Source organism: Crocodylus porosus, unplaced genomic scaffold, assembly GCF_001723895.1.
Source record: "Crocodylus porosus isolate Cpor-Errol unplaced genomic scaffold, CroPor_comp1, whole genome shotgun sequence".
Classification (NCBI taxonomy): Eukaryota; Metazoa; Chordata; order Crocodylia; family Crocodylidae; genus Crocodylus; species Crocodylus porosus.
In genome coordinates this window covers 8,355,286-8,370,001 of record NW_017728935.1, presented here as the reverse complement: position 1 = coordinate 8,370,001, position 14,716 = coordinate 8,355,286, and the positions used below count along the sequence as shown (strand labels likewise).

The following is a 14,716-nucleotide window of genomic DNA, read 5'->3' as shown; positions in this document are numbered from 1 at the left end:
ACCCACATCCCCCCACATCTTAGTGTCATAGTGGCTTTGTGCTTCACTCACAGGTTTTGCCACTGTGTCAACTGGACAAGCGGTTCCAGCAAATACGCCCGAGCTGTCATTGCAAAAGGGCTCTCGGGCACTGGGGTAGCTTCACTGATAGGAGCTTCCCACGGAAATCCCATTGTGCGAAGCTGGCCTGCGCATAACACAACGTGCCTGCATGCTGCTGCGAGTGCAGGGGCCTTTCCAAATGCTCCTGCACATCAGTGGATATGGGACATAAAAGTGGACGTAGGCTCCAGAGCCGACCCGAGGGAAAGGAAGGGAACAGCAGGAAAGCGTGAGGTTTTGACAGGAGAAAATGTCCCCACATTTTTAGGACATGACACTGAGGATGCCTCATGGTCTGCCCTGCCATATTCATCTGCCAGTGGTGTGATTCACTGACAGTCTGGGAATCCTGCAGGAGGCAGCTCTGGCCTGCAGTCATCCTTTCTGCGCTCGTCTGGTGTGGGAGGATTGGTCATCTGGGGAGGCGCTGCACATCGCCCCAGGATTCCTCCCGAGGCTGCTTTCCAAAAGGATGCTTTTATGCTCTGTGACCAGGCCACATGGGCAGACCCTCAGAAACCTGGCTTTAGTTTTAGAGAAGCCAGCTGGGCCTGAGATCCTATGCTTGGTCTGCATGCTTTCAAGGGGGATGCCTGAGAACCATGGTAGGAGACTCCGGCCACAAAGACAGGCAAGCCAAGAGCTATTGCTCTCTATGGGCATGGCACTGGGTAGCCAGTCTCTGTCATTGCCTGGGCGATGGGTGCAGGTCTGACACCATGCACTGCCCTGTGATGTTCTCAGGACCGGAGGTCCGCATGAGGCACTGGGGTTGTGCTGGTGAGTTGTGCCCCGCACACAATGCAATCGCAGTAAAGTCCGCACCTCTCTTCCCTGGCCCCCACCAGTGCGGTACTCACCCTCCTTGCACTCCAGGGCCACACGTGATTCGAGGTTGTCCATCTGCATCTGGAGCCTCTTGAGGGTGAGGTCATTCTCCCGGGACTTGCGCTTGTAGGCGATGAGGACGATGATGACGATGATGAGGAGCAGGCTGCCTCCTGCCGCGATGCTGACGATGGCCGGCAGGGTCAGCAGGCTGTCCGAGATCACGCTCACTGAGCCGGGCGAGAAGATAATGCCACCAACGTGCACCTAGCCAAGCAAAATGTCAAGTGATTATTTCACTCTGTGTGGCACTGGGGAGGCCACATCTGGAGTCCTGTGTCCAGTTTTGGGCCCCCCACTACAGAAAGGATGTGTAAAAATTGGAGAGAGTCCAGTGGAGGGCAACAAAAATGGTTCGGGGGGCTGGGGCACATGACTTGCAAGAAGAGGCTGAGGGAACTGGGCTCATTTAGTCCACAGAAGAGAAGACTGAGAGGGGATTTGACAGCAGCCTTCAACTCTCTGAAGTGGGGCTGCAGAGCGGATGGAGCTGGACTGTTCTCAGCGGTGGCAGACGACAGAGCAAGGGGCTCGAGTTGCAGCAAGGGAAGTCGAGGTTAGATATTAGGAGAAACCTTCTCACAAGGAGGGTGGTGAAGCACTGGAGCAGAGAGGTGGTGGAGTCTCCATCCGTGGAGGTTTTGAAGAGCTGGCTAGACAAAGCCGTGGCTGGGATGATGCAGTTGGGGCCGGTCCTGCTCTGAGCAGGGGGTTGGATGGGATGTGACCTCCTGAGCTCCCTTCCAGCCCTCATTTTCTATCATTCTGTGAAAACAAGCAGGGCTCAGGCAGGGAGAGCCCCATTTAGCAGCTGGCTCAGGGACGGGCAGCCCAGGTGCAAGCTGCTCACCTTCGAGGCCATCCCCACTGCTCTCATGCAAAGCCAACGTGGATTTGGGTAGTCGAGGCGCTCTGGGACTCTTGGACTCTCACTCGGTCCAACACCCGCCCCCTGATTCCCTGGTTGGGGGGTGTCCTATCTACTCTCACCCGGCCACCCTCTGCTCAGCCCTGCAACAATCCCAGTTTGGACCTGGACTGCCTGGCTCTGCTCCACGTCCCCAGCCCAAGATGTGGATGGAGAGAGAGAGATTTCCACCCTCCCAGCTCCATCCCAGGAGGAAAAAGGGTGGAAGAGGAAGCAGTGGCCTTTGAGTAAGCAGCACTGACTTCCAGCTCAGATGCCTGACACATTTTTTCTGCTCCCAAAATCCCTTTTATCTGTTAAGTTAAGGCAATCAGTCCACACTGTACGGATGTCTGGAGAAGACATGGCACACAGTTTGTCTCCATCACAGCCAAGACCGTCTGAAGACCGCCTGTGTTCAAAAATAAAAAAGAAAAGAAAGGGCACAGCCTATTTGAAACACAGAGATGGCTTCAAGTCATGATAAATACGTCAGTCCTTCACTGTCTGAAGCTTTGTTCTTATTATCTGATGGCTCCATTTCACTTTCATTTCACAGGCTTTCAACTCCCTTTTGTAAACTATGGACATTAGAGACACACTGACAATTTCTTGGACAAAGGAAGTAAAGGAAAACTAAGAAAGAAGGGTTGGAAAAGAGAGGGAAAGGAAGGGGAAGGGAAGAGAGAATATATGTGAAAGTTGGGGAATAAGCAGGCTGGAGGCTAATGATAGGACAGGGTTTTCTTGAACATGGAAGACCTCAGATGTACACAGCTGTCTTTGGGGCTGCTTAGTACCCATCCTGTGGTGATAATTCAAATATATTTTGGTTGTTGAACTTGAAGAAACATAAATCGCAATTAAGGGCCTCATTTGAGCGTTACCCTGGTACGTTAGCAGCTGCCCACTTCGTCTCTGACTACACCGGAGAGGGATAACATTGCCTACAAGTGAAGCGAATGAAAGCACAAGAATTGCATCCTGGATCACGCTGTTATCCAATCAAACCCACCATTCAGAAGCAGCCGACTCCTGATGCTTCAGGAAAATGCAAAAATCCCTTGAAGTCCCAATATCACCGCACTGTATGCAGCGGCAGAAACCCTTCCTGACCTCGCGGCTGGGAGCGCTGCGGGTGACGGTCCGTTTCCCGTGTATTAGCACGGTCAGAAATGGGGCAGCCGATGCTGGGGCCCTGCTGGCAGAAATCCCCCAGCTTCCCAGCTTCTCTAGAAACCTGCCCTGGCAGCAGGAGGGGGTCTCCAGGGACAGGACGGGAATTCCCTTCTTTCCACGACATGCTATGCTTTTCACTTCCAATTAAACAGCCGTGAAGGGCTAAAATCCTGTCTGAGGCTTGACAACGGTGGCAAAAACAGCACTTAGGTGCTGCCTTGGAGGAAACAGCAAGGAAGAGAGGGTAGACAGACAGACAGACAGGTGCAGGCTGGTTTCTGACCTACCATAACTTTATGCTGGCCCGTGAGGGTCGGAGGCTCGCACAGCAGCTGTGTCTCAGACACGGTGACGGCGCAAGGGGTGTCTCCAATTAGGACGGTGTAGTTCAGCTTTGCTCCGCCGGGAGCTGGCGGGCACAGATTTTTGCCCTGGAGACAAAGGGAAAGATGGCTGCATGAAGACATCACATATTTGTCGGCCAGAACTCATCTACTCTTTAATTCCTAGTTGAAGCGTGCACATAGTTGGAAACAGAGGCCTATATGTTGCCCCTTTCCATCTTCCCCTGCCTTCTCTAGCCAGTGGGTGCAATATTCCTGTATCATGGACATCACACCGTGCTTCCTAGATCTCAAAGAGGGCGAGAGAAGGGCATAAGGCTCTCCGAGTCCTACAGCACCTCTGCCTGTTGCACTTCAGCTCTCACCTACACCTAAAAGCTTTCTGGACATAGTGCTGAATTATAGCAGTCGAGGGTTTTAGACTTCACTCCTTCCTAGGACTAGGGCTCACAGGGAGACCAGCTGGGCTGCACAAAGGGCTGAAATGGATGTCTCGGGTGTCCTTACCTTCAGGATGATGGGAGACCCTGGCTTCTGGTCCAGCACCCCTGTGGGGCTCAGCAGCTCAAAAGTGGGGTTTGGGTAGTAAATGAACTTAGTGTCGTTATAGATGAGCAGGGACTGCACGTTGTTAAAGATGAAGCCAAACTCGTCTGGCCGCTCGACGGCATCCAAGCCAGGGCGGTACTCAGGGGTGAGGGAGGGAGCCAGGCAGGTCAGCATGGTTGTGTTCATGACCCTGCAGATCTGGAAATGCAAGAAGGGAAGAGGAGGGGGAGATGAACACCGTGAGTAAGAGATCCCTCCCATGGCTGGTCTTTGCCCAGCCTTGCATACACAACACCAACGGGCAAATTCACTGAAAACTGTGGAATCCGACTCCTTCAGACCTGGTCAGCGGGACGGCTACTAATCCCGGTGTAATACCCTTACAGACATCATAGCTGAAACTGTGCCTGTTACATCTAGAGATTTAAAGGCCCAAGCTCAGCCTGGCCCAACAGGTCAGCGAGGCCAGACACACCTGGCTGCTGTCTGAACAAGGCACAGTCCTACTTTTTAGGGTGACAGCTACCCCTGGCATTAAAGCTCCCGCTATAGTCGCAGAGGTGAGCTCTCCTCTCAGGCTAGAGCTGTCGTCTCCAGGGCAGGGCTGAGACACGTGGTTGGAGGGTCTTGTGAACATGAAGGTAAAAGCACGGTCACTGGGGGAGGTGACAGTGTCTGAACCCATTTGCAATAATGCGAAAGCACTAGCAAACCAAATCATGGCCAGTGACACTCTGGGCCCCCACCCTTCCCCTGAGTTCACAAGCCAGGAGTTGCAAGAGGAAGCTCCTGTCAACAGCCCCCTTGCTTGAGACCGTGCTGATCTGAACGGGCTCCAGCCATTATTTTTAAAAGCATGAGTACCCATGGGCAGTGAGCAGCTGTGCAAAGGATTGCAGCCATGCCGCTCCACCTTATTTCTCTTTCTCTAACTTGGCAAGTACAATTTGGCTTCACACCGAGCCTCTGATACCCCAGGTATCTCTAAGTCCCGTTACAAAGCAGTGAGTTAGGTACTGAGGGCAGAAGGCAGGGCAGGATGCCCCTTAAAGACTAACTGATTAAGGGAGGCCTGCGTTTTTGTAGGCAACAACCTATGAGGGGTGAAAGGGCCACTCAGGGCAAAGGACACAGGAGCCAATACTGGCACGAGTCAGGGTTAATGTGCAGCAGGTGGGTGGCAGAACGGGCTTGCCCTAGAAAAAATTGGCCAAGGAGCCAGTGATGCTTATAGAATTTAATTTTTATTTGCAGTTTAGTCCAGGAACGTGCACGCACGCACGCACACACACACACACACACAGAGAGACAACAGAGGGAAGAGACTGTCAGCATTTTCAGAAGCGCACACTGTTTGGAATAAAAACCAAAACCAGAACAACCCTTAATGCGATGAAATCCCTATGGGACTTTGGAACGAGCATGCTGAAGCAGCGACTGTACTCGGGTACCTTGCAAAACGTGAGATCAGCACATTAAGACGTGATTCTGTTCGACAACACATCCTCCACAGCCCGGTCAGCACTGGATCAGAAAGCATTGCCCAGGTGGATAGGAGGGACGCTGCTTTCTCCCCTCCGGATCAGTGCTGAATTACCGGGGTTGCAGTCAGGTGAGCGACAGGACGCGTGATCCGCCAGGAGAGGTATGACGCCAGGGCTCTGGTCCTCTGGGCTGATGACAGCTGCTGGCGCCATCTTCAGAAGCGGTGGGAGGATTAGTCCTGGCGACCCGGCTACTAGGGCAGCTGTATCCTGCTGCCTTGACCTCTCCCTACAGAGTCCACTACGCTGGTATGTGGCCAGAACAAGGAGCTCAGACTTGAATCACTGCAGTCCCACATGGGGAGAAGCTATGCCCCCACCCTGCCAAAACCCAGCTCAAGGCCCGGAGTCGCGCTGGAGGGAGCTCCAGACAGCAAACCAGCTTGCCGAGTCCTTTTTTTCTTGCCTGTTGCATTGCCTCTGCCAAACATGCCTTTGAGCCAGACCTGTAATTAATACCTGGCCTTGCCTACAAATTGGTGATTAGAGACAATTTTCTAATACCAGCGGGAAAGAGGAGGGCTCCCCTGGTAACGAAGGATTCTGAGTAAATCGAAGGCTGCTGGGCCCCACGCCACAACTCCCCCGTGCCCTAGAGCAAGGGCTTGTTGGGCGGGCAGGGCAGGCACTTTCTGCTGATTTATTAGGAACCACGGCCTGTAGAACAGCAGGAGACCTTTAATTTGGCCTCTCTCCACACCAGGGAGATTTAACTCTGCGCACATTTGGACATTAAGAATCATTTTTGTAATAATCATAAAATGAGGTGTGAAAAAAAGCCCAGAGCTGAAGCCCTGAGGGGAAGAGGAAAGCATGGCAGTCGAGCAAGTTGCCGTTTCCAGAGGCAGTTTTTTGCACGTGGTGGAAACAGCTCCCTCGGGTTCGTTCAGCTGGGTAACGAATGCGAGAAGCACGCATCTCATTGCAGAGCATGGGGACGTGACCTGGTGCCTGGCCAAGCAGGGGTTCACTTCTGCTCAGCTGCTGGGTGCGAGAGGTATGCAAACATCCCTTCTGTGGCAAAGTGGAGGCGCTGAGCCTGGACCAGGCTTGTGCTCAGCTTTCGGGGCTGCCACGGGCTTCCTGTGTGAGCCTGCACACAAACTGCTCTGCTTTCTCTGGGCTTCAACCCCCTTTCGGTAGCCTGGGGAGGAGATGCCCATCTCTCCACAGGGCTCTGGAGGGGGTAAAGCTCATTAATGACTCCAAGAGGAGGCAGCGATGTAAGGACCAGGTAGATAAGGGCCTGGAGAGTGCAACAACATGTTGGCCTGGTTGGAGATGGGTGCAGAAAGCTAGGAGTTATGTTCTCTGCTAATGCTTCCACCAGAGCGTAGCCCATTGCCGTCTCGGCTGGCCCCACCTGGACCACATTAGACAGCTACGTTCCAGGCTCACAGTGAAGATGCCTTATTTGAGGGATATCTCAGCAGCGTGGGCCCATCCTTCCAGCACGAGACAGGCCTGCCGCACAAGCTCTACCGGCTCCGAGCCGAGCGCTCCTGGTGCCGCTCAGGTCTACAAAGTCACTTTGCGTCCGTATGAAAGTGAAGCTGTTTCCTTGCACGATGACTCCTGAAAGTCACTAAATAATAATAATAAATTGGATTTTTTATGGCATTCTGGGCGCCTCGCAAAACAACAACATTGGAGCTCGTAAAACACCCGAATGCACGAGGGCGCCAACAGATAAAATGGGAGGAGATAAAAGTCACATCCAGAGTTAACGGCCTGTCCCCATGCATGGCAGCAGGGCTGCAGGTAGGGTGCAGCGCCTTGCCCAGCACAGAGGCACAGCTGCGCTGTCCGCTGGGAACGTCGCTGCCAAATGCCATGCATGCATGACAGATGCATGGCTGCACGCTCCTGCCAGCTGTCCACACGCTCCACTACCTGTGAACCTGCTGCTACCCAGCATGTGTGCACAATCCTGGGCACCTTCCAGCCAACTGCTCCGTGCACTCTGCAGCCAGCACATCTCCCCATTTTACAGGTAAGCACACTGAGGCACCACAAACATCACTGGGCTGGGACTAGAACGTTGTGGACAAAGACAAAAGCTTCCTCTTTCAAGTTCTTGGGATCAAAAACTCAAGTCCATCTGGTCTCTGATGGCGGCTTGGCGAGACCCCAGCCTGCTTCCCCAAGCACTTTCCAAGGCAAAGCAGGGACTGCAGAAGGGTTTGCTGAGGAGTAACGTGCTGCGCTCGGTGCCTGGGCTGCAGCCTGGGGATCCCGCCAGCTCCTCCGATGACTCAGTCAGAGGAGAATGCAATTTACAGTCTGAGCCCAATGTAAAAAAAAACCCCAAACCCACACAATATCACAGCTCTGTTTATTGGCTTCTTAACTTTCCCTGGCAGTTTACGAAGTGTGGGACAAATGGTTTAAATAAAGGGCTCAGCTAGAGCTAATTAGGGGAGAGGCATAAAAGCAGTGCCAGGCGGCAGTGGAATATGAGGAGGCCCCTGCGCGCTCGCCCTCGGAGAGCTGCAACCCGGGGTGGGGAACAGGCGCAAAACCCATTTCCTCCGCGCTTGTCTGCCGGATCCCAGCTGCACAGAAGGCCCCGCCGCCCGGCAAGGGCAAGGGCGTCCCAGGTCATGCTGCAGGAGAGGGGTCCGGAGAGCCTGGGAGTGGGTGCGTGCAGAGACCCACTATTGCTGCATGCTCATTACAGTCCCAGAAACAGCCCAGGATCCGAAACACCTTCAAGGCTTATTAAGCAAACACCCAAGAGGCCCATTTGCTGTTGCAAACCTGGCGGGGTGTCACGTGCATGGTGCAGCTCCGGCTCCTCTGTTCCCCGCAGCTTTTCCCCCCGAACCACCCCACGCGTCTGGATGCAAACTCTCCCTTCTTGCGGCGGGTGCAGCTTTCTAGCAGGGAGGCCACGGCTCAACTCATCTCGCACTGAGATCCTGGCGGCGAGACGGCCAAGTGCCTTGAAAGCTTTTCTCACACCTCCCCAGCCCTGTCCATGATTACCAAGCCCAGAGCTGCTGCGATGCAAGCGTTATTTATGGAGAGACAGATAGAGAGAGACTATTAAAATATAATGGCTTCCGCACTAGCCGTTTCTCATTGCCTCGGCGTGGACCGGCACAGAAGGAGCTGGGCAAAAAAGAGATGGCAGAGCAGCTGGGCATGACGGGGGCCTGCATCCATTCAGCTTCTCCATGGAAACATGCCTCGGGATGGGGCTGGGACGCCCCTGCAGCCCGCTCTGTGGGTGCACAGGACGTGCTGGGAGGAAGAAGGGCTCTGTGGCAGGCGGTGGGATGGGGATCCCCAGAGCAGGGAAAACCAGCGTGACTGCAACAAGACAAACGAGTTGCCAGGCCTAGGGGGTGGTTACGATGTCAAAGCTTTGGGAACCGGGCTGACTTCCTGGCAGGCAGGGCAGCCCCGGGGTCACCGAGGAACTCACTTTGCATTGTCTCCCTGTCACGCCGGCCCTGTACGGTCCACACCCCTGAGGCTGCTGTCGGGTTTTGTGCGTTTTCAATGATATATAGCCAGGTCTCACAAAGGCACAAGCACCATATGTCTCCGTGCTCCCCGGCTCCCTGCTGCTTCCCCTCGCTATGGGCTCCACGGCCGGTCATGCTAACAGCTTCTCAGGGCTTTCACCGACAATGCTCCATGTGCATTCAGCAGCCGGGGCGCCGGCTGCAAAACTCTCAGGCCCTCTGCTAGGGAGCAAGCAGCCGGGCACAAAGATCAAGGCCAGGCCTTGGCAGGGAACCCCCTCTTCACTGGAGCTGGGTCTACAGGCCATGAGGTCTGTGCTTGGGTCTCCGCTACAGCACGCATGCAGGACGCGCTGGCATTCATCTGGCCAGGACCCCGATGGGAAGTCAGCAAAAGGGGCAAGTCAGCACCAGCACACGGGGGCACCAGCTGGTAGATGCAACAATGGCTGGAGAGTGAAGCAGCCCCCAGAGCAAGCCATCTCAATTAACAGCCTGCTCTGTCCACCCACTTCACCACAGCAGTGCTGAGATAAGGGCTGTCAGCACTTGCACGTTGTAATGCCTATCTTTGGCATGTCTGCCTTCCCTGCGCAAACCAACCCAAATCTCCCGGTGTTCACTGACTTGGCCCAGGACCACGACACTTCTTAGAAATCCAGTTAATCAAAACAAGCGAGCAAATCAGCTGGGACGGTGATGGATGGGCGAAGCTGAAACCCCCAGGAGACTTTTGTGGGTTTGAGGTGCTTCCATTTAAATAGGCTTCCTACTCTGACATTTGTTTAGTCTGATGAAAAGGAGACGGGCTGGTTAGTCATTACAGTTCCTGTTACGTGGCACTTACGCAGCGCCGTCCAGGCACAAAGTGCTCCTCAGAAACGGCATGTGGATCTGACGGATGGAGAGGGGGACAGTGTTCTTAGGGGAATTTTAAAAAGCTGAAAACAAATGGAAACATGCAGCTCTGGCAGCCTCTCTGGGCACAGCAGTGAGTCCTTTACAGAAACAGCTGTTTATCACTGGAGGTTGGTCTCGGTGACTTCAAGAGGTCCCTTCCAACCCAACTTTTCTACTATTCTATTCCAGGCCTATATAGCTTCTGTCTATACAGCTTAATACCACATCTATATAATTTTGTTGATGGTGAGTCCAGTTATGTCCAGATAAAAGCAGCTGCAGCGCTGCTAAACGTAAGAGGTATGGCCGGTGAGCACGTCTGTATGGACTGCCTGCTCCAGGCATGTCTAGATTGGATGTACCAGCAGCTCTAGACTTCCCAGCTGCCTCCAGGTGTAGTGCAAAAGTTGTGCCACTGAAGGTATGAACTACGCCAGGTACACTACACCTGCCGTGCTGCTGGCTGTGCTGGTTTTGGTTGGGTCGAATGCGCCCGCTACGCTGCAAAGCCATGCTAAAGCTACACTCACTGCAACAGCTAGCAGTAGGCAATGGTGGGACAACCTAGTGCGAGAGGGGTAAAGCAGCTGTACTTTGATGACAGCTGCTACTTACATTGACAGATTCCTTGCCGTTGTATTTCACACGGATCCTGGGCTCCTGAATCACATCCAGATTGGACCCCGTGACTGTCAGAGGCGTGTGTCCACTGTAGAGAATAAGCAGACACCAGATTAATGAGGTTTAGCAGGGGGACCTGTGGCAATACATAGCAACTGTGCTCCCGCAATCCATATGCTTGTTGATCTCACAAAGATGTTTTCTGCCGACTCTACAGGAACTAGGTGACACCGTGGATTAATATACTGTCACCGAGTCCCCGGGGACTGCAGTCGCACAAGTTAATTGGATTTTCTGGTCTCAACTGTACCCCTGGTGGAGTGTCACCCCCCACGTGGCAGCGTTTTGAGGCTCAGCATAAGCAAGAGCAGGATGAAAAAAGAATGAAAGGCCAGGGCTAAATAAATGGGAACGATAAATTAGTTGCCGCGTTTCAGGCTTGAGTGAGGGACTCTTGTAAGGAAGAGGCTGCTGTGCTGTGAGGAGCATGCGCAGTGAAAGAAATCTCCTTTCACCCGCTTTCAAGTCCCTGCCACCTCTGGGGCGTGACGTGACACAGCAGGGGCACAATTTGCTGCTGCCTGGTTTGGGGTGGAGGGGGATGGAGAATAACATGGCCAGTTGCAGCCAGCGAGAATGCAGCAATCCCGGCTGGAACATGGAGCCCATCGTCTGCCCGTCCCCGGGATTTCCTTCCGTGTCTTGGCTGCAGGTGAGCACCTCAGCAGCAGGGGAACCTGCTCTGCGCAGCTGGGGTCAGCGATGCCTCTTTCAGCATCAGGACCGGCAGTTCAGATGAGCCCGCCAGCTTAATCCCGCTCAGAAATTCGGGTGACCTTGAATCCAGGCTTTCCTTCACGCCTGGCTTTGCGGAGGACAGACGTATTTCCATCTAATAACGTAATGTGAAATCCGTGGCCCTGTTTCACTCCTTGTGCACCTTCACTGGAGACAAAGGACTTAAACGCAGGACGAATGTGATCCACGGCCTCTAACACACGCTGCGGTAGCGTGCTGCGGTCGTGCCTGCCGCCCCGTCCCGAGCAGCGAATCTTGGATAAACAGAGCACCCTGATTAGCACCAGCTTTTCATTTCTTGGTTGCTGCTGCTTCTTGTTTTCTTCCAGACTCTCCACAGCTACAAGAAGGAGCCTTTAATGAGCAATTGTGTACTTCTTCAGCAGATGGAAGTGATCTCGGGGCTTTATTTGCTGTCCTGGAAGCTCTCTGCAGATTGCCACTGCTGTAATTGCTCTGGTAATTAAAATGGGTTTAATAATGCCAGACCTGACCTTCCATCATGGGAAATCTGAACGTTGTTGGTGCCTGGGAATGGCAGATGCAGGACCCCGAGCGGGAGACATGCCACTCGCCACGGCTTTTCTTTTGTCCTAACTCAGAGTAACCTGAGAGAGCAGACTGGGGACTCGGTGGTGATGGTGGTGGGCATTTCTGAGTTTCTGCAACCACCGTATAGAGACTCAGGATGAGCAAAAAGCCTCTGCCCTTCATTCTTCCTCCCAGGCCTGCCCCTGCAAGCAACTGGGTATTGCTAAGTTTCAGCAGCTTCCATGAGGGCGGGTACTCGACCCCAGCAGGATGAAACCTTAGACAGCAATATCTTCAGTACCTGCACCCAACACGCTCAGGCTGGATGTTGACCAAGCACGCGAGGAGAATTACAACAAACACCCACAGTATCCCCCTCTTTTCTGGGGGGTGAGCTTTGTGCTTCTGAGCTGTGAGCCATGCTTGTGTGTGTCTGTGTTGGGGGGAGCAGGCTATAATTGACTGCCACAAAACTGCAACCCCCCTGCCCCTCTCTGGTTACCTGGCTATGCTCCACTCGGGTTCGATGCGCTGCACCTTGGGGTCATCGATGTACTCGAACTGCAGCCTGCTCTCCAGCTGGGCCCGGTCCACGCTCACCGAGACATGGACGGGACCCAGGCCGTGCGCTGATGGGGCAGAGACGCACACGATCTCGTTCACGGACCTCCTGGAAGAGAGAGAAACAGGGCAGGCTTTACACCCCGGCAGCCAGGCCATGGGAGGGCTCTGCTACCTGGATCCTGGAGGAGGGCCATCCAGCGCAATAACTTACAGCACCAAAGCACAGCCACCTCTCAGCTGGGATAAGACAGCCGTCGAATGGCACAGCAGCAATGCGTGCAGTTATTTAGGACAAAGAGTGAATGCTGCGCCTTCCTGGCAAGTTGAGGTGGGTGCACCTGCCTCAGAGGGTTCATTTACACCACAGAGAAGGAACAACCCTCCTTAGCCCCTAGCTCTTGCTCACGTGGCGGCCACAGAGAAACACGGATGCCCTGCACCAAGCTGCAGCCCCCCATGTCCCCCTGTGACCCTGCCGCCTGCTGCTGGCTGTGTGAAAGCAGATGGCTCTTTTCCAAGTGGGGTGTATGTACTCATTCAGAAGCCAGCATCTTTCCCCCGCTCTCCCAGCACACTCAGGTCCTTGAGATCAGCATAATGGACCTTGAACAGCCACCAGTCTCAACCTGGGAAGGACCCAGCGGGACTGGAACAATGTCCTCCCCTCTCTCTGCAGCTTTGTTTCCCTGTCTCCCTTGGGGGACTGGGAATGAACCTCGGGACTCCATGCCTGGTGGCTGGACACAACAGACCATCTGCTTTCCCTCGGTGCCCCGGAGAACAGCTACACGGGCAGGTTAGCAACGTGTCTGCAGAAACCCAAAGGGACCAGCCAGTCGTTAGAGAAAGGATGAGAGGCAGGATGCCTGGGGTCTTTCCTCAGCTCCCACACTAGGACGCTGAGCAAAACCATGGCATCTCTGTGCCTTGGCTCATGCCTGTGCAGTTCAGAAGCAGCATCCTTGGTGTTCACGTTAACGGTGCTGGTCGAAGAGCCCCCAAAACCAAGTCCTCTGTGCAGCCACAGTGGGCTCTGGCTATCTTGGGCTGAGTTGCCCTGGCTCTGCCCCTCACCTGGAGGGAGCAGAGGACTGGGCAGTCAGCACGATGCATGCTGTTCTTGCCTCCTGTTCCCCTTCCCTTTCCCCTCCCTGCTCTGCTGCTCCAGCTTTATGCAACTGAATAAAGGATGTGCCTTCTTGCAGGGTGGGAGGGGGTGCACAGGTGGCCAGGGGGAGGCTGGATGAGAGCGGCAGTTCTCTGCCAGCCCTCGCTGCTGCCATCTGACTCCACAAAAGGCCTCCTCTTGTCACCGCCTGCCTCAACTCTTTTTGCAGTTGTTGAACTGAATATTCCCACGGGCAGCTGTGTTCAGAAGGAGCTTGCTCCCTTCCCACTGAGGAACCCACTCACAACCCTGGCCCACGGGCCTCGCATTGGTGTGGGCACCCTGGTTTGCAAGGATCAGCCTTCATCGGGGCCTGCTTAGCTCTTGCGTGAGATGCAGAGTGATGCATCACTGCTGGCAGAGTCGCTCCGCGCTCCCTGTGATCAGTTAATTAGCGTTCTGTGCTATTATTATGTCGTCATGGTGAATCTACCCACTTCTCCAAGCAGAGATGGGAAATGAGGGAAGCTGTAATTAGAGTGAATCTCGTTAGAAACTGCTCCATCTAATCCAGCAGCCCCTCTGCCTCTCAGTACAATCGACATTCATCACCTCCAAACAGACCAAGCAAAATGAAGAGCACGATGTGACCCCGAACGAAAAGACCGTGTTGTCGGCACACCGCCGCTCGCTTGGAGTGACTACTTGTCTGGCTCAGGGAGAACCTGCAGAGACTTCAGCATGGTTCTAGGTCTCTGCAATTTGCCTGAATATCGCCATGTATTTTAGGGATAACACTCAGGCCACCCGCAGATGGTGCCCTACCTGCAGAACGCGTGCACGCTACTCCCACTGGAGCCAACAGCACTTTCGGGGGCAGCTGCGCCTTTGAGGACACAATCTGTCCCTTCAACTTGGGTAGAGGAGGAAACGAGAATACAGCCATGCTTCCCCCAATGTCACCCCTTGTCAGGGGCCTGACCCCCACTCTGACCCTGTCCTTGTCAGGCTTGGAGGCATTCCTCCAGAGCCTGGAAGACCTAGAGAAGGGAATCACTTGCAGCCAGGATGCAGGATAATCACCTTCTTTTTCTCCATTTGCCTTCTTATTTGTTCTGGGGACAGAAACGGGAGCTACGCTGGTAGGGCGTTAAATCTTTCCTGCTTCACAACCCGTTGTTCCTAATCCACTGCTTCCCAGTTCAAGA

At 54.1% G+C, this 14,716-nt stretch overlaps 1 protein-coding gene across 1 annotated transcript in view; it reads right to left on the bottom strand.

Moving 5' to 3' along the window:
• Positions 1 to 14,716, bottom strand: part of PLXNA2 (plexin A2) — a 264,936-nt gene that overhangs the window by 35,848 nt on the left and 214,372 nt on the right. The window contains exons 16-20 of the mRNA XM_019546861.1: positions 12,339 to 12,506; positions 10,502 to 10,595; positions 3,928 to 4,167; positions 3,364 to 3,507; positions 963 to 1,197 (exon numbers count right to left, since the gene is read on the bottom strand). Of these exons, the coding sequence (XP_019402406.1) occupies positions 963 to 1,197; positions 3,364 to 3,507; positions 3,928 to 4,167; positions 10,502 to 10,595; positions 12,339 to 12,506 (881 nt within the window). The remainder of the gene's footprint in view (positions 1 to 962; positions 1,198 to 3,363; positions 3,508 to 3,927; positions 4,168 to 10,501; positions 10,596 to 12,338; positions 12,507 to 14,716) is intronic.